The 27,622-nt window shown below is 49.3% G+C and overlaps 1 protein-coding gene across 1 annotated transcript in view; it reads left to right on the top strand.

The window, feature by feature from the left end:
• The window catches only part of LOC120381416 (zinc finger protein 271-like), a 1,091,725-nt gene that overhangs the window by 565,106 nt on the left and 498,997 nt on the right, over positions 1-27,622 (top strand). The window contains exon 9 of the mRNA XM_039499604.1: positions 10,007-10,286. Coding sequence (XP_039355538.1) covers positions 10,007-10,286 — 280 coding nt within the window. The remainder of the gene's footprint in view (positions 1-10,006; positions 10,287-27,622) is intronic.

The following is a 27,622-nucleotide window of genomic DNA, read 5'->3' as shown; positions in this document are numbered from 1 at the left end:
TGTTCTGCACAATCCAGGGTAATGAGAGAACAACTGGGAATGAGACAATGTCTCCTCAAAGAGGAACTTGACGTCTCTAACACTAACTTTGCACTGGGAGGAGGAGTATAAATGTGAATCTCCAGGTTTGTTTAGAAAAGGAAATGTGATGATGGTTAGCTCAGACAGGAGGAAATGTGCAAGATAACTCCACCAACTATCCATAGCCCATGTCTTTAGTGCAAGAATAGTTCTCTTTTTACATCAGGAAAGTGAACTCAAGCTAGCTAACTCCATGACAACCACAGTGATGAGACCCAGGTAGATTTTAGCTCAACGTAGCTGTTTGAAGACACCCCCCCATCTCCCCCACCTGGGGTGATGACATTCCTGGTAGAAAGGACACACACTCCAATGACTCGCAGGACAATGGAGTTGATACAAAGGACCACAGGTTCCACCCCAAAGATGGGCGAGCTTCAAAAGTGGGCAACTCATGTGTGGGAGCTGAGGGATTACAATGTGCAAAAGATGCAAACAGCCTTAACACTCACTACTTGGGAACTGTCAAAAGAATTAAAGAAAAAATCTCCTGACAGCTCTAGAGAAGGTTTTTATGAAGTTTATCTCCTTTACGGATTCTCTGATGTTTAGAAAGGCCTGAACTATGAGTAAAGCTTTTCCCACACTCGCAGCATTCATATGGTCTCTCTCCGGTGTGGATCCTCTGATGCATAGTAAGGTTTGAGCTCTGAGAGAAGCTTTTTCCACACTCGCAACATTCGTAGGGTTTCTCTCCCGTGTGCGTTGTCTGATGAGAGTTAAGGGTATATCTCTGAGTGAAGCTTTTCCCGCACTCACAGCATTCATAGGGTCTTTCTCCTCTGTGTATTCGCTGATGCCTACTAAGGGCTGAGGTATGATTGAAGCTTTTCCCACACTCACAGCATTCATAGGGTCTCTCTTTCGTGTGGATTATCTCATGTCGAATAAGGGCTGAGCGGTAATGGAAGTTTTTCCCACACTCACTACACGTAGTCTCTCGCTTTTCCGTGAGGATTTTCTCCTGGGACGTAGTTTCCTTGAGGTCCCTGTGAGTTCCTTGACAATTAGTGGGTTCATCCACTCTCTCCTCTGAGTGGTTTCCCTGCTCTCTCTCTGGTCTGTGGTAATTTTCACCAGCTTTTCCCTGCTCACGGGGGCTGGACACACTCAGTAATTGGCTCTTCTCAGTAATTCCCCATGCGCTTTGGCGAGCTCAGCATCTTCCTGGTGAGGATTCTGCTCCTCGCTCTCCCTCACCACCCCATCACCTGCTAGAAGAGAGGAGAAATCTCAGAATTGGGGATGGAAAGGCAGAGAACAAACCCAAGTAAGTGCTGGAGAGACAGAAAATAAAAATCAGGGACTGAACTCCCCCTAACTCTTCCCCACAGGGGACAGTGGAGGGGATCAATTCTGCTCCCCACCCAGGACCGGCCTTTAGGGGGGGCCGTACGGGTGCCCCACCCAAGGGGGTGCCGGGCGCAGGGTTTGGATTCCCACCTGACCTGCTGCCGAGAGGCTCGCTGGGCTGATGAAAGCGGCACAGGGAGGCAGATAAGCAGCTGCGTGGGGGAGTGGGATAGACCTGAGCTGCAGGGGGAAATTGGACGACCAGCCGTCAGAGCCAGGTGACTGCTCCGGAGCAGAGGGGCCCCTCTCCGCCCTGCTCCATGTGTGCAGCTGCTGCTGTTCCTGTCTCCCCCACCCCCCGTTCACCCCCGGAGTCGCCCCGTCCACCCCCGACTGGGAGCATCCTCCTGACTGCTCTGCAGGGGGAGGTGCTGATTGATGGCGGGGTGATCCCCTCCCCCCAACCCAGGTACCCGATTTCCACTGAGCTGGGGTGACGGGACGTGAGAATCTGCGTGTGTTGCTGCCTCTCTGGGCCCAGAGCTGCTGGCAGCTGCTTGTGTCTGAACAAGCCTAGTTCAGGCTCCTGACCCTGGGAACTTTCTTAAAGAGACAGCGCGCTCACTCACTCAGGCACATACTACCTTCTCTCACACACACACACATGGGCTCCCTGCATCCAGGTCACTTCCCCACCTGGGCTGTGCTGAGACATCAGGAGCAGCTGCTCTCCTGCCCTCCCCTTACACAGCCTGCAGGGAAAGCGACCTGGGTGCAGGAAGCCCTGACGTCGCTCCTTGCTCCCCTCTCCCAGCCCCCCAGGGCTGTGTGGGGCAGGGGAGCAGCAGTCCAGTGGGGGAGCAAGCGAGCAGCAATGCCAGCTGCTTTGTGCATCCAGGTCAGGTTCCCCACTTGGGTGCAGGAGGGGGATGCCGGGGTTAGAGGCAAAGGGGGCACAGTGCAGGGGTTGAGGGCACAGGAGAGTGGTGCAGGGGGTAGCACTGAAGGGGTGCATAGAACCATAAAATATCAGGGTTGGAAGAGACCTCAGGATGTATCTAGTCCACCCTCCTGCTCAAAGTAGGACCAATTCCCAACTAAATCATCCCAGCCAGGGCTTTGTCAAGCCTGACTTTAAAAACCTCTAAGGAAGGAGACTCCACCTCCCTAGGGAACCCATTCCAGTGCTTCACCATCCTCCTAGTGAAATAGTTTTTCCTAATATCCAACCTAGACCTCCCCCACTGCAACTTGAGGTCATTACTCCTTGTTCTGTCATCTGCTACCACTGAGAACAGTCTAGATCCATCCTCTTTGGAACCCTCCTTCAGCAGTTGAAAGCAGCGATCAAATCCCTCCTCAGTCTTCTCTTCTGCAGACTAAACAATCCCAGTTCCCTCATCATCAATCATCATCTGTAGGAAGCCAGGAGTGAGATCTGCTGGGGACTGTCCTGAGCTCACAGAGTCTGTATGGGGAATCCCAGCGGGTTCTCTCAGGCACTTACAGTTTCTGGGTTGGTTTAATGTTTCCTCACCTGTGCAGGGACTTCCCAGGATCTCGCTTTCCACTGAACCAGGGAGATCCAGAACCCACGGCTCTTCCCCTCCTTCCAGCTGGAAGATCACAGAGGGTTGGGAAACTGGAAACCCTGCTCAAGGGAAAGAAAACAAAGGAGATCAGGGGAATTCATAGGCCATTTATCATCATAAAAACATTCTATTAGTTTAACCCCAGTCCATTTTAAACAATAAAATCGCAGGGCCAACTCCCCAGGGACTGAAAGGTGCAGAACACTCTGCTTAGGAGGGATTTAACTATCCCCATCTTTGCTGGGAACACACACAGCCAGACACTCATTATCAAAGAGGCTCCTAAAAAACAGAGACTGGAACTGCATTTCCCAGAAAGTGAAGACTCCAGACAGAGGGCAAGTGTCCCTGGCACTGCTTCTTGCTGACAGACAGACTCTCTCTCTTGCCAAAGAGAGAGTCCAGGGGAAGCTGGGAACAGGAAGTATGGGCTGGGGGGTTCAGTGGAGTAAGGACCAGGAAGAGCAGGGATATCACTGAAGGCAGGATCTCAGCAGCATTAGATGTCAGGAAAGCACATCCTGCGGCATTAGGGAACTTAGTGAGTCAGGTATAAAGGGAGGGGGCATAAAAAACACTGTGTGTGGAGAAAGCTGGCAAATTAGATGGTGTAGTTCAAGAGCCACAGCCAAAGGAGAATGAAAAATAAGAATCAGGCCATGTGACTTCAGGAGGGACAAATTCAAAGATCCAAAGAACATGCAGAGAAGAGAGATGGCGGCTCTTGCAGGTGGGGATGGAAAAGGAAGAGTCTCCGTGCTTCATGGAGCCAATTAGTTCGTTTTATCATTCATTGATCATTGTTATGGTGATCTCATATGTTATTTCAGATGGAATCACTGTGTACGAAATAGATTTAAGTTGTAGGTATAGACAGAAGTAAGACAGGTAGAGCCCTGCATGGATACAAAATTTATATCCGCCTCCGATCTGCGATCCGCAAAAATGGTCCATGGATATCTGCAGATTTTCAAGGCTCTAGGAACAAAATTTGTACCCGCAGCCGATCCACACAAATGGTCCGAATTCTCCACCAGGAGACGTGATCAAAGCGAAGGGCTAAGGCAATGAATCCTAAAATCTTCTAATATAGGCTGGAAGGGACCTCAAGAAGTCATCTACTCTATTCCAATCGCCCTGCGGCAGGATCAGGTGTAAATATGCCAGAAGTTTGTCTGACCTGTTCTTAAAACCCTCCTGGGACAAGAATTCCACAACCTCTCTTTGTAATCCATTCCAGCACTTCCCTATCCTTATCGCTGGAAAGGTTTTTGTATTACCCACCCTCAACCTCCCTTGCAGTAGATCAAGCCAATTACTTCTCCTCCTACCTTCAGTGGACGTGACGAACAATTAATCACTGCTCTCTTATAACAACCCTTGACATATTTGAAGACTGTTCTCAGTTCCCCACTCACTCTTTTCTCAAAACTAAACATGCCCAGTTCTTTCAAGCTTCCCTCATAAGTCATGTTCAAGGACCAGGAGGGCGTTTTTCCCTTCTGAATGGAGATGCGCAAGGTGAGGTCAGAGAAAAGGATGTTGGAGTAACTGAGACAGGAGAGGATGACTAAGAGCTCTAGCTGTGCGGATGGATAGGAAAGGCCAATTGTTAAGGATGTTACGCAAAAAGAAAATGCCAGGTGTAGGCACAGCCTGGATAGGAAGCCCCAGAGGGAGCTCCGTGACAAAGGTATTGCACAGTTATGGGCCTGAGTGACAGGCAGCACAATAGTGCTGTCTGCGGCGGTAGAGAAACAAGGTCGGGGGAGGGCTTGAGGGAAATATTAAGAGCTTTGCTTCAGCTGTTGATCTTTAGCTGATGGCTGGACATCAGTGAGGAGATGAGAGAGAGAGGGGGGCTGAGATTTCAGTTGCGACAGAAGGAGACAGGCCAGGAGCAGAGAGGCAGAACTGGGAGTTAGGAGCACAGAGATGGTAGCTGAATGTGTGTGTGCAGATGAGATTACCCAGAAATAAGGTGCAGAGGAAGAAAAGAAGAGGCCCAAGGACAGAGCCCCGTGGAACCCAAACAGAAGGCTGGAACGGGGGTCAGCCGGCTCATTCTAAAGACACTCTAATGCAGCGACTGGAGGAGGAGAAGGATGTGACTCATCATGGACCTCTTGATGCCATCTGGCAGAGGGCACAGGGTGCCTAATGTTTTACTGGGATCCCACAGACCAGGTACACGCATATTCGTTCACCCAAAGGGGGCGTGTCAGGTGTCTGTCAAAGAACTAGTTAGGTAGGTCTTAGGTAGCTCTTAAAAGCTTTGCCAGTCCAGCTCTATTGTTTAAGGCTGTGAAAAAGTGCCCACATGCATGCGCACACACGCACACCATCCAACATGGCTCTGCTGGCCAAAGCTCAATTACAGACACAGCTATAGTGGCAAAAGCATCCATTTTTTAAAACAGGAAACTAAATGCTCATAAGCTACATTAATGCAGAGTTAAGGTTGCCCAGTGCTGTCTCCTGCCTTGCACCATATGGACGGTGAGTAAACTTAAACCTCTGCAGACCAGGAAATGAAAAGTTAATGTAAACTTTTCCCCAACCCTTAACCCTGTAGCTGGCCAGAACCAGTGAGAATGGTTCTGCGTGGGCCATGCAAAGGTTAACCAACTGCCACAGGGACTCAGGTATTCAGCTCAATGCAGCAGTAACGGGATGAATTCTATGGTCTGTGTAGACGTCAGAGTAGATGACCTAATAGTCACATCTGGCCTTAAAATCTATGAACCTATAATCGATCCGAGGAAAGACTAAGACATTGTCTGTGCTGTGCTTACAGGTGGGAATCCCAGCATTTATCTGCATGCCCTCCAGCTGTGTGCACTGGGCCAGCTGTAGCTGTGACTGGCTGATGGAGGGATGGGTTGCAGCAGCTGGGCAGAGCTGTGCCTGTGCTAGGCAGAGAGGTGCATGTGAAACTTGGAGGGCAATTCTGCCTCATTTCCGTGCTGAGTGTTGTAGGCTTGGTCAGCAAAGGTGCCCAAGGGTATGTTCTTGCCATGGGGGTTGTCAGCACCCTGGTGGCGTATGTTCGAGTGATCTGTGGGGCTTAGTGAGGGGTAAGTGAAGGCAGTGACTCAAAAGGAAAACTCAGGTTGAGGGCAATGGGGGTAGTAACACTGTGCAAGTCTCAGCTGGCCTGTGTGCAGGAGGTTCAGTACTGGAGAGCAGGCCGGGGGGAGCTTCTGTTTGCTATGATGGCGTTGAACCCGAATATTATCTTAGCAAAGAGAAGAACATGTTAGACATTCTGCTGTACTGCTCTGTTCCCAGAGCGCTGTGTAACAGGGGAGGGGAGAGGGCTAGTGTGGGTGTCTCTGGCATGTCGGGGTGATGCTGAAACAGGGCAGAGCAGAGGTGGCATTGGGGGAGTGGCATGAACCTTAACTCTGCATTTCTCCTTCTAAAAACCGAGGGGACAGGAACCCTTACCCAGCGAGGTCACATTCTCACAGTTCTCCTGCATGACCTCCCAGTAGAGGGCTCTCTGAGCGGGGTCCAGCAGAGCCAACTCTTCCCTGGTGAAATGCACAGCCACCTCCTCGAAGGTCACCAGCCCATGAAAGAGCGAGAGTCCAGCACTCAGTACCTGCTGCTCCACTCACAACATCACTATTCATGGAGGAAAGGAGCCAATCATATGGAAGCTCTGAGAGAGTCAGCAGAGTCCTATCCCCACACTGCTGAGAGCAGCCAGGAGACATCTGGGTGAGGGGACGAAGTGAGAGCCCCTTGTCTCTCCCAGCAGATCCACCACAGACCTACTAGCCAGAGGCTGATACAGGAGATGGAGTCCCCAGTAGGGTCCAGGCACAGCCCCATGGTAGAGAACCCAACACCCTCCCCACTGCCAGCAGCTGGATGTGAGGGGCCGGGACATCTTCCCTACACCTCCCTGCTGGGTGCCCCCTTTCCATGTCACACCAGCCCCTGGCTAGCAGGCTGAGGGTTCAGCACTGGAAATCTGGTCAGTTTTCCCAGCCCCGCCCAGGGAGTCGCTTTGTCTGTTTCCTGTTTCACAAATTAGGGAATTTTCTCCCCCAACACCCAAGTGTTTGTTCTGAGGATCTAGGCCCATGTTAACATAAGAACATAAGAACGGCCGTACCGGATCAGACCAAAGGTCCATCTAGCCCAGTATCTGTCTACCGACACTGGCCAATGCCAGGTGCCCCAGAGGGAGTGAACCTAACAGGCACTGATCAAGTGATCTCTCTCCTGCCATCCATCTCCATCCTCTGACGAACAGAGGCTAGGGACACCATTCTTACCCATCCTAGCTAATGGCCATTTATGGACTTAGCCACCATGAATTTATCCAGTCCCCTTTTAAACGCTGTTATAGTCCTAGCCTTCACAATCTCCTCAGGTAAAGAGCTCCACAAGTTGACTGTGCGCTGCGTGAAGAAGAACTTCCTTTTATTTGTTTTAAACTTGCTGCCTATTAATTTCATTTGGTGACCCCTAGTTCTTGGATTATGGGAATAAGTAAATAACTTTTCCTTATCCACTTTCTCCACATCACTCATGATTTTGTAGACCTCTATCATATCCCCCCTTAGTCTTCTCTTTTCCAAGCTGAAGAGTCGTAGCCTCTTTAATCTTTCCTCGTTTGGGACCCTCTCTAAACCCGTAATCATTTTAGTTGCCCTTTTCTGAACCTTTTCTAGTGTTAGAATATCTTTTTTGAGGTGAGGAGACCACAGTATTCGAGATGTGGACGTACCATGGATTTATATAAGGGCAATAAAATATTCTCTGTCTTATTTTCTATCCCCTTTTTAATGATTCCTAACATCCTGTTTGGTTTTTTGACCGCCTCTGCACACTGCGTGGACGTCTTCAGAGAACTATCCACGATGACTCAGAGATCTTTTTCCTGACTCGTTGTAGCTAAATTAGCCCCCATCATGTTGTATGTATAGTTGGGGTTATTTTTTCCAAATGTGCATTACTTTACATTTATCCACATTAAATTTCATTTGCCATTTTGTTGCCCAATCACTTCGTTTTGTGAGATCTTTTTGAAGTTCTTCACAATATGCTTTGGTCTTAACTATCTTGAGCAGTTTAGTATCATCTGCAAACTTTGCCACCTCACTGTTTACCCCTTTCTCCAAATCATTTATGAATAAATTGAATAGAATTGGTCCTAGGACAAGTCCCAGCAGGTTTGTCACACTCTGTCCCCACTCCCTATCCTCACCCAGACCTAACTCCCCAGAAGTTGCCACCTCTTCAGTATTTCCTGCCCCTCCCCCCTCCTGCAGGAACCCCCCAGCAACCCCCCAATTACCCCTACCTGAGCTGGCTCCACTGCAGCCATTTCTCCTGTCCCATGGGAGGCTGGGACGAGCTGGAGCGAGAGGTGGGCGTCATTCTGCAGCCTGGCAGGGCGAGAAGGGCAGTTGTGGAGGTTTCAGAACAGGCTTTAGTTCATTTCACATCACGATTCCCCCAGGCCCTTTCCCTGCAGACAGAGATTGTAGATTCTGCCAGGCTGGGAACATGCTCAGTCCCCACAGTGCAGCAAAGACCTGGCCCCCGGCCCCTCCTTTCCCCCTTGTGCTCCCCCCAGCAGCAGTAACCAACCAAGACATTTTGAAGCCCTCCCAGCAACAGGGTGTGAACCAAACCCTGGACCAGACCAGACCCAAAGGAGCCCCTTTGGGGGGGTCCCCCTGCCCCTGCCCCCAGGGCAGCGCACTCCTGCAGCCGGTGGGGAAGTGACCTGGATGCAGGGCGCCCTGGTGTGTGTGTGTGTCTGTGCCTGAGTGAGTGAGCGCGCTGTCTCTTTAAGAAAGTTCTCAGGGTCAGGAGCCTGAACTAGGCTTGTTCAGACACAAGCAGCTGCCAGCAGCTCCGGCCCCAGAGAGGCAGCAGCACACGCAGATTCCCCCTGTCCCGTCACCCCAGCTCAGTGGAAATCGGCTACCTGGGTGTGGGGGAGGGGGACACCCCGCCATCAATCAGCACCTCCCTCCTGCAGAGCAGTCAGGAGGATGCTCCCAGTCGGGGGTGGACGGGGCGACTCCGGGGGTGAACAGGGGGTTGGGGGGACAGGAACAGCAGCAGCTGCACACGTGGAGCAGGGTGGAGGAGGGGCCCCTCTGCTCCGGAGCAGTCACCTGGCTCTGACGGCTGGTCGTCCAATTTCCCCCTGCAGCTCAGGTCTTTCCCACTCCCCCACGCAGCTGCTTATCTGCCTCCCTGTGCCGCTTTCATCAGCCCAGCGAGCCTCTCGGCAGGAGGTGGGAATCCAAACCCTGCGCCCGGCACCCCCTTGGGTGGGGCACCCGTACGGCCCCCCCTAAAGGCCAGTCCTGGGTGGGGAGCAGAATTGATCCCCTCCACTGTCCCCTGTGGGGAAGAGTTAGGGGGAGTTCAGTCCCTGATTTTTATTTTCTGTCTCTCCAGCACTTACTTGGGTTTGTTCTCTGCCTTTCCATCCCCAATTCTGAGATTTCTCCTCTCTTCTAGCAGGTGATGGGGTGGTGAGGGAGAGCGAGGAGCAGAATCCTCACCAGGAAGATGCTGAGCTCGCTGAAGCGCATGGGGAATTACTGCAAAGAGCCAAAGGGAGCGTGTCCAGCCCCCATGAGCAGGGAAAAGCTGGTGAAAATTACCACAGACCAGAGAGAGAGCAGGGAAACCACTCAGAGGAGAGAGTGGATGAACCCATTAATTGTCAGGGAACTCACAGGGACCTCAAGGAAACTACATCCCAGGAGAAAATCCTCACGGAAAAGCGAGAGACTACGTGTAGTGAGTGTGGGAAAAACTTCCATTACCGCTCAGCCCTTATTCAACATGAGATAATCCACACGAAAGAGAGACCCTACGAATGCTGTGAGTGTGGGAAAAGCTTCAATTGTACCTCAGCCCTTAGTAGGCATCAGCGAATACACAGAGGAGAAAGACCCTATGAATGCTGTGAGTGCGGGAAAAGCTTCACTCAGAGATCAGCCCTTATCTCTCATCAGACAACGCACACGGGAGAGCGACCCTACGAACGTTGCGAGTGTGGAAAAAGCTTCTCTCGGAGCTCAAACCTTACTATGCATCAGAGGATCCACACAGGAGAGAGACCCTATGAATGCAGTGAGTGCGGGAAAAGCTTCACTCACCTCTTCTCTCTTATGTCTCACAAGAGAGTCCACACAGGAGAGAAACCCTATGAATGCAGTGAGTGCGGGAAAAGCTTCTCTCGGAGCTCAACCCTTGTTACACATTACAGAGTCCACACCGGAGAGAGACCATATGAATGCTGCGAGTGTGGGAAAAGCTTCACTCATAGCTCAGGCCTTTCTAAACATCAGAGAATCCGTAAAGGAGATAAACTTCATAAAAACCTTCTCTAGAGCTGTCAGGAGATTTTTTCTTTAATTTTTTTGACAGTTCCCAGGTAGTGAGTTTTAAGGCTGTTTGCATCTTTTGCACACTGTAGTTCCTCAGCTCCCACACATGAGTTGCCCACTTTTGAAGCTCGCCCATCTTTGGGGTGGATCCTGTGGTCCTTTGTATCAACTCCATTGTCCTGCCAGTCATTGGAGTGTGTGTCCTTTTGTAAGCAGAGTCAGGATGAGCCCCACCCTGACATCTGGTGGTAAATTATGGGGAGTGCGGAAAGTGTTGCATTGGTATTTCGGTTATTTGCATGGGCACTCCCACCCCACTTAGCATACCGCAAAGCAGCATGGGATGGTTATTTTCACAGCTGTGGGAGCCCCAATTTCGTTGTTATTGGGGCAGGAGGAATGAAATGTTGTCACCCTGATTGGGTAAATGGGGAACTACAAAATTGTCTTGTGATGGGGGGTTTCATTGTCAGCTGGATAGCGCTTGCTAGATGGGGCACATGGGTTCCAAAACCCATTGAAAAAAAGAGGCTGGGGACAAGTATCTGTACTTGGTGGTGCAGGCTCTTTGTGTGAGTCAGAAGCACCAGTTCCACCTGAGCTTCTCTTCACTGTGGAGTGTCAGAGTTAACTTTTGATTCCCTTAAGAATCTAGATGCAGGTTACTGAGCTGAATTCGCTGGTACTGGGGCTCCCCTACTATGAGCTGAAATCACTGAAGAGCTGGACTTGCTGAGCTGAGAGCACTGTGCTGATGAGTGGGGGAGCCTGAAGCAATACTGGCAGAGCAGAGTGGAGCAGTTTGTGCAGCCACTGGGTGAGTGGAGCTGAGCAGCTCGTGAGGACGGCTGGAGCGGATCACAGGACAGCTGGTGGACCAGAGCAGCTGGCAGAGTGGAGCAGCCCACAGAGTAAGCGGAGCTGAGCTGTTTGCGGGGACGACTAGTGGAAGCAGAACCCCACGAAGAGGCAGGGCAGTTGGCCCCGAACCACGTACGGTGCCCCTTTCTACCTAGGCTGGGGAGGGGGACCTCTGCAAAGAGACTCTTGAACTCTGGGCTGCCTGACCCGGGACAGAGACTTTTGAATTGTGGGACTTTTGGGACTGTGGGTGATTTAGGGGGGTTGCGGGACTCAAGGGCCCAGAGAGAAGGACACGGCCCAAGTTGCTGGGGTGGGTCTTTGCTCACGGTTTGACCTATGAACTCCAGTTGAGGTATTTTCCAAATCTCATGCTTGTTGTTGTTAATCTTATGTAATTAAACCTTTTCTGCTACACCAACAGTCTGTGCTTGTGAGAGGGGAAGTATTGCCTCCTTGAGGCGCCCAGGGGTGTGTGTAAGATTTTCCCAGGTCACTGGGTGGGGGCTCGAGCTGGTCTGCATTACGTTGTGGGGAAGGGACCCCTAGGTATTGAACCTGGCCCTTGCTGCTATTGTTTCAGCCTGGCAGAGGGGTTACACTTTCTACCAGGAATGTCATCACCCCAGGTGGGGGAGATGGGGGGTGTCTTCAACCAGCTACGTTGAGATAAAATCTACCTGGGTCTCATCACTGTGGCTGTCATGGAGTTAGCTAGCTTGAGTTCACTTTCCTGATGAAAAAAGAAAACTATTCTTGCACTAAAGACATGGGCCATGGATAGTTGGTGGAGTTATCTTGCACATTTCCTCCTGTCTGAGCTAACCATCATCACATTTCCTTTTCTAAACAAACCTGGAGATTCACATTTATACTCCTCCTGCCAGTGCAAAGTTATTGTTAGAGACCTCAAGTTCCTCTTTGAGGAGAGATTTCCTCATTCCCAGTTGTTCTCACATTACCCTGGATTGTGCAGAACAGTAGTTATTTTGTTGACTTTTTTTTCTCATTTAAAATATATTTAAATATGATGAAAAGCTGGAGCAGTGTCAGGGAAATAAGGGTCATTTTAGGCTTCCCGTGTCTGGTGGAGTCATGTTCTTGGCTGTCCATGCTTGGGAATGGTGCTTGTACGTTTTTGATCCTAAATCAGAGTCAGTCTGGCAGGCGATGAAAGTGTCAGACTTGGAAGGGGATTTCAAATGGATCCCAAGCACCGTTCAAATCCCCTTTTCCATCAATGGCAAAGCCATCTCTGGGAAGGTCGGCTGATTTTCTCCTGTTATGAAGGTGCTAAAACTCCTGTAAATAACACTAATGAGAGAGGTATCAGAGGGGTAGCCGTGTTAGTCTGGATCTGTAAAAGCAGCAAAGAATCCTGTGGCACCTTATAGACTATCAGACTTTTGGAGCATGAGCTTTCGTGGGTGAATACCCGCTTCGTCGGATGCATGAGAAAGTGCTGGGTGAAGCAGGTTTCAGTGGATCATGGGAGAATCTCTCATCCTGATTCTGAGACATCAGATGTAACCTAGTCTGGAATTTCACTTTTAAATTAAAATGAAAGTGTCTTCTACCTCTCTGTGATATGGGTTTTCTATCTTTCATGAAGGCTCCTTGGTCATATAACTGCATGTTAGTTTTGTTTGACAGAATGTAGCTCAGATTTTTTGGGAAATTTCAGACAAATGACCATTTTTTTACTTCTGGTTTGTTTTTCCCCCTATTCCTGCATGATGTCATGGAGAAAATTCAAATGCAGTTCAGTCAACAGGAGAGAATACTCCAAGCTGTTGGACATATTATCAAAGAAACAGTCGTATGTTTAAATCTCCACTCTGAAAAGGTGAACAGCAGCAGACCCCAAATGGGTGCAACTGACCGAAGTAAGTGCACAGGATAGTTCAGTTGTTTAAGTCAATATTGTCTCAGATGATCCAGGGATAGAATTCCACAGCAAGTGATTCAGAACTAGGAAAACGCCCAGGTATTTGGTTCCCAAGGTATTTGTGACCCAGTCCCTACAGTAGGTTACTCCTGAAGAGACCTTCTAGCTAATCCCAACATTTGGGAAATGCTGTCTGTGATGAGGTGCATCCACCCTGACCTGGCACTGCTACGGTTAACTGTGCCATGTGGGCTGAAGAGGCAACACCCCCTCACCCTCTCTGGGCATGCTCCGACAGGAGACAGAGTATAAACGGGAGCAGCTCAGCCTGGGCGGACTGGGGAGAACAAATCTATGTTGTTGGCACGGGGTGTCGGGGGGCGGGGGGAGAGCCCAGGGCTGGGGTGGCAGGGGGCTGCGGGGGTGGGGGGAAGCCCAGGGCTCAGTTAGCAGGCTCCTCTGGCAGGGGACCCCAGGGCTGAGGGTGGGGGCAGCCAAAATATTTTTTGCTTGGAACGGCAAAAAACCTAGAGCCGGCCCTGCCTCCACGCACCGTGAGGTAGGTATGAGCGGATCATTATTATCCCTACGTGAAAGAGGGAGAAGCTAAGGCTGAGAAAGGAGAATTGACTTGTCTTAGGTCACACACCCAGCCAGTGGCGGAGTTGGGAATAGGACCCAAGAGCCCTGATTTTCAAACTTACCATCGGATCTTGAATTTCAGACAGTGAATGACCTGAATAAAGTGCTCTGATGAGCTCCAGACCAACAGTGATAGTAATTATTCAGCAAGTATTTGAGCAGTTCACGATTCTCTCTAACGTTGCAGTTCTCCTCAGAGACCATTAATGCAGAGAAGCAGCAAAATTCATCAAACATAGAACTGGTTCTGACTTATTTCCTTGGTATTGAAAGAGAACACCAAGGACCTGAGTCTCGTCCCTGTCAATAACCCCCTGCTCAGCCAATCAGGGATAGAGACTGAGGACGGGAGGCTGAGGGTTCTCACCAGCGAGCCCAAAGGATGGCCCAGGTCACTGATGGGATCACTGCCCGAGCACTATTTCAGCCCCATATTTTTGGGTGGACCTCCCACAGTGGGAGCTGCAGAGCACTGCCCCGCAACACACACACGTGCACACACACACCCCCTCCTGGTGTTGGGAGGGGAACAGGTAAAAGGACAAAGGAAGCAGGAGAAAAAGAGGGGGGAGGAAGAGGGGAAGCAAAAAGAACAAACCCTAATGTCCCCAGTGATTCTAAGGGACAAAATCCCAGGTGCAGAATAAAGTTCTGCCTCCTTAAGCTCGTGTTTTCCATGCCTAGAATTCAACTGTCACCAGATGGATCAGACTGAACAGCTTTCAAACCTCCAGGAGGCTCTTACCTTCTAAACAGGGACGGCTGTTTTCTAGGAAAATCACTAAAAGGGAAGGAGAAAACTCAAAAGAGGTTCCTCCTGGCGCTCACGTCCGTGAACCCGAATACTCCCTCAGTCCTCAAAGAGAGACCTGGAGAAGGAGACTTGCGGAAGCAAAGCCTCAGGGGTCTCTGAGGTTTCCCTGGCCCCTCGCCCCTGTCCTGCCTCCCTGATGTCAGCATCTCTCTGTGAGGTCACCACCTCCCCACCACCTTGGACCAATAGTCTGAGGTCCTGCAAAAGGCCTTTGTGATGTCACTGCCACACCCCTCCCTTGCTGTGCTAATGTCCTGCCCCTGCCTAGGCACTTTGCAGGTTTGAGCTACTCCCTGTGGATCACCCAACTCAAGGAGCGTTCGTTCTAGGCAGCAAGCCGGCTAGACAGGGAAACATCAGACGCTGCTCCCAATGCTACACTCAGTTTTTCCAGAAATTAGTCGACTTTATGGCCAGACGAGACCATTAGAGCATCTAATCTGACTCTCTGCATATGACAGGCCTCCTGTAGGACACAATAGCTACTTTTGAGGCAAACACATTCCAGAAAGGCATCTAGTCTTCATTAAATGACATCAGGAGATGGAGAATCCACCACTTTCCTTGGTAGCTTGTTCTTGTGGTGAATTATCCTCGCTGTTTGAATTTTTGTGCCTTAGTTGTAATATGAATTTGTCTTTCTTCACCTTCCAGCCATTGGGTCATCTTATGCCTTTCTTTGCTAGATTAAAGAGCCCTTAAATACCCAATCTTTTCTCTCCATTAAGGCACTTCAATTAAGTCACCTTTCAATCTTCTTTTGATAAGCTAATCAGGTTGAGCTCTTTCAATAGCTCACTAGAAGGTATTTTTTCCACTCCTCAGAACATTAGGTGGCTCTTTGCTGCCCCAGCTCCAATTTCACAACATCTTTTTCAAATGAGGACACCAAAACTGGAGGCAGTATTCCAGTATCAGACTCACTGATGCTGTGTCACCTCCTGTGATGTTATTGACATAATCTGTAACTGTATAGATCACCATTGCGACCGCTGTTCTATATTTGCAGCCAATATTACAGAGAAGTGGTCGTGTAAGGGGTCTATGGAGAGGTTCTGATTGGCTGAATATAATGATGCTATCTCTAGATGTGTATCATTTTTTTGTAGTTGACATTATGAATATTGGCTCTATGCTGCCTGTATTTCAAACTTGTGCTCTGCTTCAGGGAATGATACCTTTTGTTTAATTGATGAAAACATAAACTAGACACTTAGAGGATTGGAACTGATTTCAGCTGATGGACAGGTTTGCTAGGTTTTTATGCATTTGGACAGCAAAATGTTGAGTGTTCACATTCATTTCAAGCATCCTCGTATGGTGGAGCTCCTGAACATAATGGAGAATGGAAATGAAAATTTTTTTCAAGAGGGCACCTTGGTTTGAACAAAGGACCACTTGATCTGCAATCAAACACTCTACCACTGAACTATACCCCCATTACAACAGCAATATGGAAGCGTGGTCTCCAGGACTTTGAAGGACAGACCCTGCTTCATCGAGCTCCTTTGCCATTCCCAGACCACAGGTGGTTTTAAAAATGGGGTTTGATTAAACTTCTTAAATGTGGTAAACACCACAGCTTGCACACCCACTGATATAGCTTCTCCCCATGACAGAGCTGCCACCTCCTGGGGAAGTGGATTGACTACACCAACAGGAAAACTCTCCCCCCTCAGCATGGAGCAGTGGTTCTCAAGCTGTGGGTCAGGACTGTAAAGTGGGTCGTGACCCTGTTTTAATGGGGTCACCAGGGCTGGCATTAGACTTGTTGGGTCCTGGGCCTGAAGCCAAAAGTCTGAGCCCCCCCCACCCAGGGCTGAATCCCTCAGGCTTTGGTTTTGCCCTCCCCCCACTGGGGTTCAGTCTTTGGCACCCCCCCCAAGTGGGGGGGCTTGGTCCCTCTTTCCAGGGCTACGTATTAAGTTATTTTGGCAGAAGGAGGTTGCAGTGAAAGGACGTTTGAGAAACCCTGGCATAGAGCATCTCCATTACTGAGCTGCAGCAGCATAGACTCACTGTTTAAAATATTGACCTGGCCTTAACCTCTGAATATGTCTAGGCTTGGCTCCCTATGGCACTGTTGTGAGCAGACCCTGAAAGTGCAGCCATGGAGACACCACACACCAGCCTTGCCTAGCTGGCAAGGATCAGACCTTCACAGAAAGACACCCATGGTTTTCTAGCCCAGCTACCTAAGGCCTCAGCCACAACCACTTAACACAGGGGCCTTTCTACACTCTGGTTCTGTTCTCTCTGAAGGGTCATTTCCAATTGTTTGCTCAGACGAGCTTCCCCAGCACCGTCACTGCTGTGCAGCTCTGTATGTGTGGCCATGGCTGAACAGCCAGAGTTCCTGCCCATTTCCCCACTGGCTGGAGCATGATTAGAGTGTGTTTGTGGTTAATGATGTTGCTGTAGATTGTTCATTCCCTGCCTTGGCAATTCAGACAGTCCCTTTTCCCATTGTATCGCCAGCACCTCTGTGATTCCAATAACAGAGGCAGGTTTTCTCTGGGCATTGTGGCGGAGCGATTCTGGTGGGACCCAACTGTGAGTGCCAAATCAGGACCAATTGCTCAAACAGGGCAGTCACAGCCCTAGGCTGGGGTTTTTCCACCTCTAAGGCAAACCAAACCAGCCAGACAAAAAGGACTGTGGTCTCACCCCACTAGCTAACCACAAGTCACACAAGCAATTTCCTTAGACACTCCAGTCTCCCAGTATCACCACCAGTGCACTCGTCCTGGGGATAAATGGTTATGAAAACCAACACCCCAATAAAAGGAAAAGGTTCTCTCGATCCCAAAGGACCAAGCCCCAGACCCAGGTCAATATACACATCAGATCTTACCCACAAATCACGTTGTTGCCAATCCTTTAGAATCTAAAATCTAAAGGTTTATTTACAAAGGGAAAAAGGTACAGATGAGAGGTAGAATTGGTTAAATGGAATCGGTTACATACAGTAGTGGCAAAGTTCTTGGTTCAGGCTTGCAGCAGCGATGGCATAAGCTGCAGGTTCAAATCAAATCTCTGGAATACATCCCCTGCTGGGATGGGTCCTCAGTCCCTTGTGTAGAGCTTCAGTTTGTAGCAAAGTCCCTCCAGAGGTCAGAAGCAGGATTGAAGACAAGATGGAGATGATGCATCAGCCTTATATAGACTTTTCCAGGTGTAAGAATCTCTTTGTTCTTACTGTGGAAAATTACAGCAAAATGGAGTCTGCAGTCACATGGACAAGTCTCTGCATACTTTGCTGAGTCACAAGGCGTGTCTGCCTCCTCTCCATGGGTCAATTGTGTAGCTGATGGTCCTTAATGGGCCATCAAGCCAGCTAGGCAGGGCTAACACTAGCTTGTCTGGGATATTTCCCAGAAGCAGAGCATAATACAAAATACAGACAGTACAGAGCCAATACTTATAACTTCAACTACAAAATGATACACAGACATACAGACAGCATAATCATAACCAGCAACCCAGAACCTGGTCTTAGACACCTTATATGACCCCCTTTACTTAAGATTTGGTGCCACTACAGGACCTTGGTTGCAACACATGTTCTATATGGTCCCAATTTATATCAATAACGTCACACCCCCAACGCAAAATTGATGCAGGAAGGGATGACAAAACATCGCTGACTGCATCCCAAGAGCCCCCTTTCCTTGGGTCTGTCTCACTACAGCTAGTGTTGGGCTAGAGGCCGTACCAGTGTATAACCGAAATGGTTTATCAAAGTCATGTTCAATAACATGAATGAATCTCTTTACAAACTCAAGGTATAACTTGGTTAGCTTTTGCAGCATGGTTCCTGTATGTTTCATGTGATCTTGCCAAGAGCTAAAGAAAACAGCTACTTTATCCATACCAGCTTTGGCCAATGTTTTGAACCCAATTAACATTAAACCAATGTAGATATTGATGTTGTTCATAGTACAGGACTCTTGGCATTTAGCCATGAAAGCAATATGGTAGTGTGCCTCAGTTTCCCCTTTCATACAGCACATCAGGTCTGGAATGTATTTTCCCCTGTGAAAAGTTCCAACACTGTTTACAGGCATTAACTGTGAAACATCAGTATAGCAAGGCCCTTTAACATAAAGTGTGTTTTCATGTATTCCTTTCAACATGTTTAAGGGACTTTCCAAAAGATTAGGCACATTGTACATTGTTACAGTTCTTGGCAATAGCAACACATTAGTTACAAAATTTAGCATTAGCAATAACAACAAATTGATTGCCAGTGTCCATCTACAAACATGTTTGTCATGCCACGCCCTTGGCTCAATACCATTGGAGTTTGGGCCTTTTAGGGTTAATCTGTGGCTTCCCTTTGCAAAAATCAGTTCTCTCTTTCCTGCTTGTCCTTCAGGATTAAACCCTGATTTCTCTTGCTTAACAGAATTCACTGGCTGATGGAGTGGGCCTTCTGTGCTAACAGCTATTAGCAAGTCTTTCTTCTCCCTGCCAGCCAAGTAATTCGCATTAACACAGACACTAGCTTTTAACTCTTCAGCTGCTATGGATTCCAAGGCTGGACTTTGTCTTACAGAGATACCACACCAATTCAAAGGGTCTGAGGGTGAGAGCTGGCTTGCTCTCCCCTGCCTCCTCAAGCATTCAGCCATAAAACTGTTCTGCTTTGAAACGCCAGTAACTGAATCTGTCCTCAGATCCTGAAGCACAGACTGCTCACTTACAGATTTAGCATGGAGACATTCCTGTCCCAACACCATTGTCTCTCCAACAAGCTGGCCACACACAGCCAGGTGGTTATAGGGCTGCTCAACTTCCTTAACAGCTTCTACTCCACCTGAGACCTTTTCAAAGCTGCCCACACTGGATCTCTCAAAAGGAAAGTCAGTGGATCCATTCACAACCGAAAATTTCTAGCTGTTAGGAACTGAAACTTTCTTGATTAAATCACTTTTACACCCTTCAGTTGCAGTAAACTGCTTGCACAGGCTACCATGAGGATTCCTTTCCCTAGGAGCTTCTCTAAGCAGCAATTCACCCCTCTCAGAAATTCTGCCCTTCCCCTCTCCACCTAGGGCTTGCTCTAAAGGAACACTTCCCTGAGCAACCACAGACACTTTCTGGGTCTCACTTACATTCAGAATCACCTCAGGCCCAACAGGCGGATTTCTACACAATCCCCTTTTAGGCACACCTACAGACTTTCTAGATAACAGGTCAGAAGCAGTCTCCTTTCCTTGGCCATGAACAAGTTCAGGAATCTTTTCCTTCTTGCTACAAGTTGTCAAACTGTCAGTAGGTAACACACTTAAATCACCTTCATGCTGTCCTTGTGCCCTGGCTAGGGTATCACCCTGATCAGACAGAGTTGCTACACCCTTTTCCAACCACACATCAGCAACTGGCAAACTACAAGCACCAGAATTGTCTGTTCTCTGGGATTTTGCTAAGACACTAACTGGATGCAACCTAGTCACAGTGCCATTCTCCCCAGCAGACACAAACTCAGGACCATTCCCTTCCTGGGCTTTAGCTGTATTTACAACCAAATCCAAGACAACTGAATCACCCTCAACCATCACAGGCTGAAAGGCACCTTCTGTCTGCTCCACAGACACAGAAGAGCCGGAGACACATTCTCCTTCACCAGACACACAGCTTGGGATTTCACTTCCCTTGTCCCAGCACACAGGGCTGTTCAAAGACAACTGCTTGGAGACCGAGGTAGCTCCCTTCATAGGCAAGTCAATACCTCTGACAGACATAGGCACATTCCCTCCACTGTCACATTTCTCCACACAGGACACAGGTAAGGGATAGGGACACTCCTCTTCCACTATCCCTGTCTTCCCAAACTGCTGATTAGACAAAGCCATCAGCTCACAAGGCTGCCTAGGCCCCTCCAAACTTTCCCTATCAGGCACATTGCCACTCCCAACAGATAAGCTGCTGCTTTTTTCACTACACTGAGCTACTTTTAGCAAATCACAGTTACCCATTTCAGGTTTATTTCTACAAGCTGCACTAGCCACCAATCCATCACCTATTACAAATTTACCCTCTCCTTCCTCAGTTAGGGCTTTAACCTGACCATTTACTTTAATCTGCTCCTGAGAAACATTTTCCTCACCAATGAGATCTTTTTGCTCTTGATCTAACTTCAGATTCCCTTCTGAGACATTAGACAGACATTCAGAAACTCCACTCACAGACACGCTGCTTTTTTGCACAGACAAACCTTTGGAGCAACCATCCTCAGGCAAATCATTGCTCACAATAGACACAGGTTTAAGATTATTCCTCTCCTGTGACTGGCTACCTGGACTGAACAAAGCTTTAACATTTTCCCCAGGTGGCTCCGTTCTTTCCTCACCCTGGAGTAAACTCAGCTTTTTATTCCATCCTTGATGACTCATGGAATAACAGCAGCAGCAAGAAGAGGAGAGTGAATATCTCATTGCCAGGGGGAAGGTGGACGCATTTCCTCTGTCTGACCATTGCCATTGCAGGAGAGAAGGTTTCAGTGGAATCAAATGCCCTGGCTCAGAGAATAGACACAGGGAGGTTTTGCTGTTCATGGATCTGTGCAAAGGAAATTGTGTGTCTGTGTGAAAATGAGGAGGGATATGAAATGCCCACGTGGTGGTGCCTAAGGCAAAAGGGAACCCTAGAGGATTGGAATAGGATAAGTTCACAAGCAACATGTTTCTTACTTTGCCCCTCTGTTAGTTTTGATGATTATCGATGGAAAGATTTTGCCATTGGGTCGTGTGTTTACACAGAAATAGACATTTACCAACAAATACGTAATTCTTCCAAGCCTGCCTAGTCTGCTGGTGGTGAGTTTAGAGGGACAGACTCACTCTCCCCACCCCCAATGCCAGGCCTGTGCTCTCCAGAATGTCAACTTCCCACAGAGCTGGGATCCTTCCCTCATCTCCCCCCAGACCACTGCCCCACCCCCACCCCCACTTCTGGGGTCCCCTTCCAACACTGTCCAACTCCCCTGCTGGCAGGATTCCTTCCCATTCCTTTCATTTCCTGCCTCCCCTCTGAGCAAAAGCTCTCCATTGTTCCCACATTGGGAATTGAACCCAGGCCATCTGGGTGAAAAACCAGGAATCCAAATCACGAGACCATATGGGACTTGTATAGTCAAAAGCACATTTACACATTCACACCTAATAATTCAAAGTAGCCATTCAAAAAACCTTCAAAAACAGACTTCAAAGAGAAATTGCAGAGTTACAATTGATTTGCAAACTTAACACCATTAATTTGAGCTTGAATAAGGACTGGGAGTAGCTGGCTCACGCCAAAAGCAATTTTCCCTCTCTTGCTATTGACACCTCCCCATCAATTATGGGGAGAGGACCACATCCACCCTGACTGAATTAGCCTTCAACACTGGTTCTCCCCTCTTACGGTAACTCCCGTCACTTCATGTTCCAATCTATATTTATGCCTCTATCTGCAATTTTCACTCCATGCATCTGAAGAAGTGGGCTTTTTACCCACGAACGCTTATGCCCAAATAAATCTGTTAGTCCTTAAGGTGCCACCGGACTCCTCATTGCTTTTAATTCTAAGATGATCTTAACCCTTTCAGTACCCTTACAAACTCAGATGCTTCTCACCACAGGCTGGCTGGTGGCTTTTCAGCCAGGCTCTCCCCTTTCATCAGCGCTTCAGTTGCTTGGTGTGGGGGTGGCTGTAGATGTAGGTGACAGAGCGAGATAAAGCCTGGCAAATGTCTCTCCTTTTATCATGTCCTTTCTTCCCTCATGGCTTTCCCCCGCCCCCTTCAGAGTCAGGTGAGCATCACTGCGTCTCTCCAAGCAAGTCTGAGCAATTTCCCTGGGGTGTCCTCATGCAGGTGAGTCATTGCATTGTAGCTCCCTTGCTGGGCAATGGCTGTCGATGGTTGTTTGACACCCTGTCTGGGTGTTGGTTACTTTCCTTGCTGTTGCCACTAGGGAGCTAATATTTGGCTGACTCCCCCACCTTGCAGCACAGTGACAACCACACTGCACAATTCTCATAACTTCATATGCATGAATGGTCTACATCTATGGGTAGAGAAATGACTTTCAGCAGATCATATCCTTTCCCTGATACCTTACAAGTCATGCTCTATATGTAAGATCACGATGATATGAAAATGAGGATTATGGGGTTACAGCCGCTCCCCCAAAGGTATAGAATGTCACCCTGAGATTCTATGTTCATTTGTTCTGTAACAGCATTACAGAGATCCAGTGACTGACCAATGGCATTTCCAAGTGCTAAAATAGCAAGCCATGTCGGTCTCTCATTGGCCATCAGCGACTGAAGATGTGGTTTAATGAGCTGGAGCTTCAAGGCGAGGGTGGCTCTGTCCACTGCCTTCCGTTGCGCTGCTGGGCCCCAAGTCCCTGGTGGCCAATATGTGACGCTGGGAGAAGACAGTGGGGTGGCAAGTGGCGGCAGGACTTTTGCCACCAGGGTCTAGCTGCCCAACTTCCTCCTGGTACTGCTGGCCCCCCGTCGCCTTCAGGTAACCCAGGAACTAAGGCAGGAATAGGGCGAGGAAGCAAGTAAAGCCGAGCAAGGAAGGCAAAAGTGAATCTTGTCTTCATGGGCCGCTCGCAATGACGTCCTTTTTCTGTGCCACAGCTGACAACAACATCCCAGAGAAAAAAGCAGGAGGCCAAAAAGAAACCGAGCAGCTGCTGAAGTAGTTCAGTTGGGAGTGTGCTAGACTAACAGGCTCTTCTATCCCCCTGTGTGCACGGCTGGGATGTTTTCTGAAAGTGCAGCAGTTTCTTTAACTGCCACGAGTCCCTCATTTCAGGCTATGCAGCAGGAAAAGGCAGCATGGGCTTCTGCATCGAGTTGGCCCACCTGACCTTTCATTCTTCTCTTGCTCTTTGTCAGCAAGGGGAAGAAAAAGCAGCTCTCCCTCAAGCTGGAGTCACAAGGGCGACGTAAGGACGACTTCCTGAGTGCCAGCTCCAGTCCTCTGCCAGCTGACCCATTGAAGGGCTGCCACCACTTTCTCCAGGTTTGTCCATCGGTCTGTGCCAGAGTGAGCAACAGCCAAGTAGATGGAGTTTCTGTAGTGTGTAGCCCTGAAGATTAATCTGTTGGTCTGTATAAAATGTCTTTTTTGCCTAACATGCAAAAGGTCCCTGGTTCAAAACCAGGTAAAAATATGCTGGCTTCCTTTTCCCAGATCCCCTTGCTGTTCAGGAAGATGCTCCTCCTTCTCCTATTGGCCTGTCCCTGGGATAACTCCAACCCCTGCATGACAGAGGGTGCTGACAGCAGTGGAGAAAGCACCTTGGCGTCGGCTGGAGAACCTAGAGGAGTGCGGCGTGTCACCTTTTGGAGGCTTGTGGCTTGGCCTCCTCTGCTGTTGGAGGTTGGCTGGTGGAGGCCGGCTCTTCCTGCTGGCCTCCTCTGCGTGACTTGCCAAAGGAGGAAGTGAGGCAGGAATGGGGCAAAAGAGGAAAGTCGAGCTGAGAAAGGCAGGGCAGAAGCTAAGCACCTCAGTGCGGCTAAGTGGGGTTAGTAGAGCATCACCATTCGTTCTGCAAAGCCGGGGGAGGTGCGGTTGGCTGCTGGGAGGTAGAATCCTGTGCCTGCCTCTTGGCATCCCAGGGATGGCTCCTTGCAGCCCAGGAGAAGCGGGGTTCTGGGGGGAAGGAAAAGCAGCAATGGCGAGGCTGAGTGGGCTCCTTTCTGGCCGAGATGGTGGGTCTGGGAGTTGCCTGTAAGCCATAAGTGGACTTGGTGCAGTGAAAACCGCTGCTCCATTCTGGCTGACCTGGGGGAGCCATTAATGACTTGGGAGTGGGGGCAGGGCGCTGGCTGTGAGCAAAGTCTTCTTCTTCTCTCCTGCCATGGGGAGCCCGGCCTTAAGCCTGCCCAGCATGCACTGCAGCTCGAGCATTAAGCCTTCCTGTGGCATAACCGAACTACGGCCTAGTGTAATCAGGTGTAAAGTTTAGATTGTGAATTTATCTTTAATTTCCATGGTAACTTACTTTGATCTTTTATGCCTACCACTTATAATCCTTAAAACTCCATCTTTCTGTAGTTAATAAATCTGTTTTATGAAACTGGTGTATTTTGCTTGAAGTTCTTGGGAAATCTCAGCTCCATTACAAGGCTGGTTCATGTACTATTCACAGTGAGGGAGGGGTGGACCCTGCGTAATAAACTCACTATTGTGTCATACAGGAGGCCTGTGATACGCAGGGGGTCAGATTAGATGCTCTAATGGTCTCTTCTGGCCATAAAGTTGACTAGTTTCTGAAAAACCGAGTGTAGCATTGGGAGCAGCATCTGATGTTTTCCTGTCTAGCCGGCTTGCTGCCTAGAACGAATGCTCCTTGAGTGGGGTGATCCACAGGGAGTAGCTCAAACCTCCAAAGTGCCTGGCCAGGGGCAGGACATTGGCACAGCAAGGGAGGGGTGTGGCAGTGACATCACAAAGGCCTTTTGCAGGACCTCAGACTATTGGTCCAAGGTGGTGGGGAGGTGGTGACCTCACAGAGAGATGCTGACATCGGCCAGGCAGGACAGGGGCGAGGGGCCAGGGAAACCTCAGAGACCCCTGTGGCTTTGCTCCAGCAAGTCTCCTTCTCCAGGTCTCTCTCTGAGGACTGAGGGAGTATTCGGGTTCACGGACGTGAGTGCCAGGAGGAACCTCTTTCAAGTTTTCTCCTTCCCTTGTAGTGATTTTACTAGAAAACAGCCGTCCCTGTTTAGAAGGTAAGAGCCTCCTCGAGGTTTGAAACCTGTTCAGTCTGATCCATCTGGTGACAGTTGAATTCTGAGCATGGAAAACTCGAGCTTAAGGAGGCAGAATTTTATTGCGCACCTGGGATTTTGTCCCTTAGAATCACTGGGGACATTGGGGTTTACCGTTTTTGTTTAATCTTTTCCTCCGTCCATCCCTCCTTTCTCTTTGTCTTTTGCTTCTTTTGTCCTTTCTCCTGTTCCCCTCCCAACAGCAGGAGAGGGGTGTGTGTGTGTGTTGCGGGGGAGTGCTCTGCAGCTCTCACTGTGGGAGGTCCACCCAAAAATGTGGGGCTGAAATAGAGCTCAGGCAGTGATCCCCACCAATGACCTGGGCCATCCTTAGGGCTCTCTGGTGAGAACCCTCAGCCTCCCGTCCTCAGTCTCTACCCTGATTGGCTGAGCAGGGGGTTATTGACAGGGAGGAGACTCAGATCCTTGTTGTTCTCTTTTAAGACCAAGGAAATAAGTCAGAACCAGTTCTGTGTTTGATGAATTTTGCTGCTTCTCTGCATTAATGGTCTCTGAGCAGTTCATGATTCTCTCTAACATTGCAGTTCTCCTCAAATGCTTGCTGAATAATTCCTGTGCACTGTTGTTGGTCTGGAGCTCATCTGAGAGCACTTTATTCAGGTCATTCAGTGTCTGAAATTCAAGATCCGATGGTTAGTTTGAAAATCAGGGCTCTTGGGTCCTATTCCCAACTCTGCCCCTGACTGGCTGTGTGACCTAAGACAAGTCAATTCTCCTTTCTCAGCCTCAGCTTCTCCCTCTTTCAAGTAGGGATAATAATGATCCGCTCGTACCTACTTCACAATGTGTGGAGGCAGGGTCGGCTCTAGGTTTTTTGCCGCCCTAAGCAAAAAAAAAATTGGCTGCCCCTATGCCAGCCCTGGGCTCCCCCTCACACCCTCCTGCTGCCCGGTCCTGGTCTCCCCCCAACCTGCACCTGCTGCCGCCACAGCTCTGGGCCTCCCCACACCTGCATCCCCCTGCCACCGCACCCCTGGGCTCTTCCTCCCCCCGCAACCCACACCCCCTGCCATTCCAGCCCTGGGCTCCCCCCCCCCCACATCCTGTGCTGCCCCAGATCTGGGCTCTTCTCTTCCCCCCCACCAATGCTCCCCAACCCACACACCCCCTGCTGCCCCAGGCCTGGGTGCTCCCCCCCCGCACCCTCCTTCCACCCCAGCCCTGGGTCACTGGTAACTCGCTCCCAGGGTGGGTCAGCAGGAATTTTGGATGTGCACAGAACACAGACAGGATTGGTTCCCATATGGTTACAGAACTGCAGTAAAATGGAACAATTTTCAGCTTGTGTGATTGGAGGATACCTGGATGCATATTATAAGACTGTCCTCCATAAATGAGGAACAATTGAGGTGCCTTTATTATTCTTTGTTTCTATGGGGAACTTGCCAGTGCAATATCACTGTTTTCCTTTCAAACAAACAAAACTAGAAAAAAATGGCAATGGCTGTTGAAAATAGCAATTCCAGTCCTAATAACCCCTGGGAAGCATTTCTTGCTCAATTTTATCCTACTTTTTCTACAGGAAATGACAGTGGATCAGTATTTTTTGATTTGGGAGAAATGATGTAACAGCAGCCCAAATTGAGCTTGAGCACTCCTGAATTTTGAGGTGTTCAAATCTGGAAGGCAGGTGCTAGATTCTCTTTCTGAACATTAGCTAAATTTGGAAAGGAAAAGTCAATTTCTGCTTCCATGACTCAGAAGGGGAAATCCTTCTATGTGCCTGGTACTGTATCTAGATGTAAGTGGGGGAATGGTCCCATGGGCGCCAACTTATATGGGCTCTTGGAGCTAAAGCTCCAGGAATATTCATAATCAGGGGCTCTGCTCCACCAATATTTGGAGCTAGATTTTTCCCCCTCCCCGGACCTTCCCTGCCTGAATGTAAAGAGAGCGCACAGCATGTCTCTCTCTCCTTTGCTGCTGCTGCCATAGCCTAAGGGCTGCAGCATTAGCATAAGAGGAATGTGCTAACTACTGCTGAAGCACTCAGGAGGGGGAGGGGAGTGGAGGGGGCCTCCCCTCCCCTCCCCTCCCCTCTCCTGCTCCTACCTGGAGGAGACACAAACAGGCCAGGAGACAGACATCACTCACCTTAGCAGCTGCTGGGGCTTCCGTGAGTGTTTGACCCTATGATTTTTTATTATGTTTGAGTGTTTGACCCTATGATTCCCCCCCTGCCCCAGCCCCAGTCCCAGCCCCTACTCCTACCCCCAGTGAGGCACAGCAGGCTGCACAGGGGAGGTAGGAAGCCACATGTGAAGGCAATGCCCCC

Source organism: Mauremys reevesii, linkage group 14 (genome assembly GCF_016161935.1).
Source record: "Mauremys reevesii isolate NIE-2019 linkage group 14, ASM1616193v1, whole genome shotgun sequence".
NCBI classification, from domain to species: domain Eukaryota; kingdom Metazoa; phylum Chordata; order Testudines; family Geoemydidae; genus Mauremys; species Mauremys reevesii.
The sequence above is the reverse complement of the archived record's forward strand: the minus strand, read 5'-3'. Positions and strand labels throughout refer to the sequence as shown.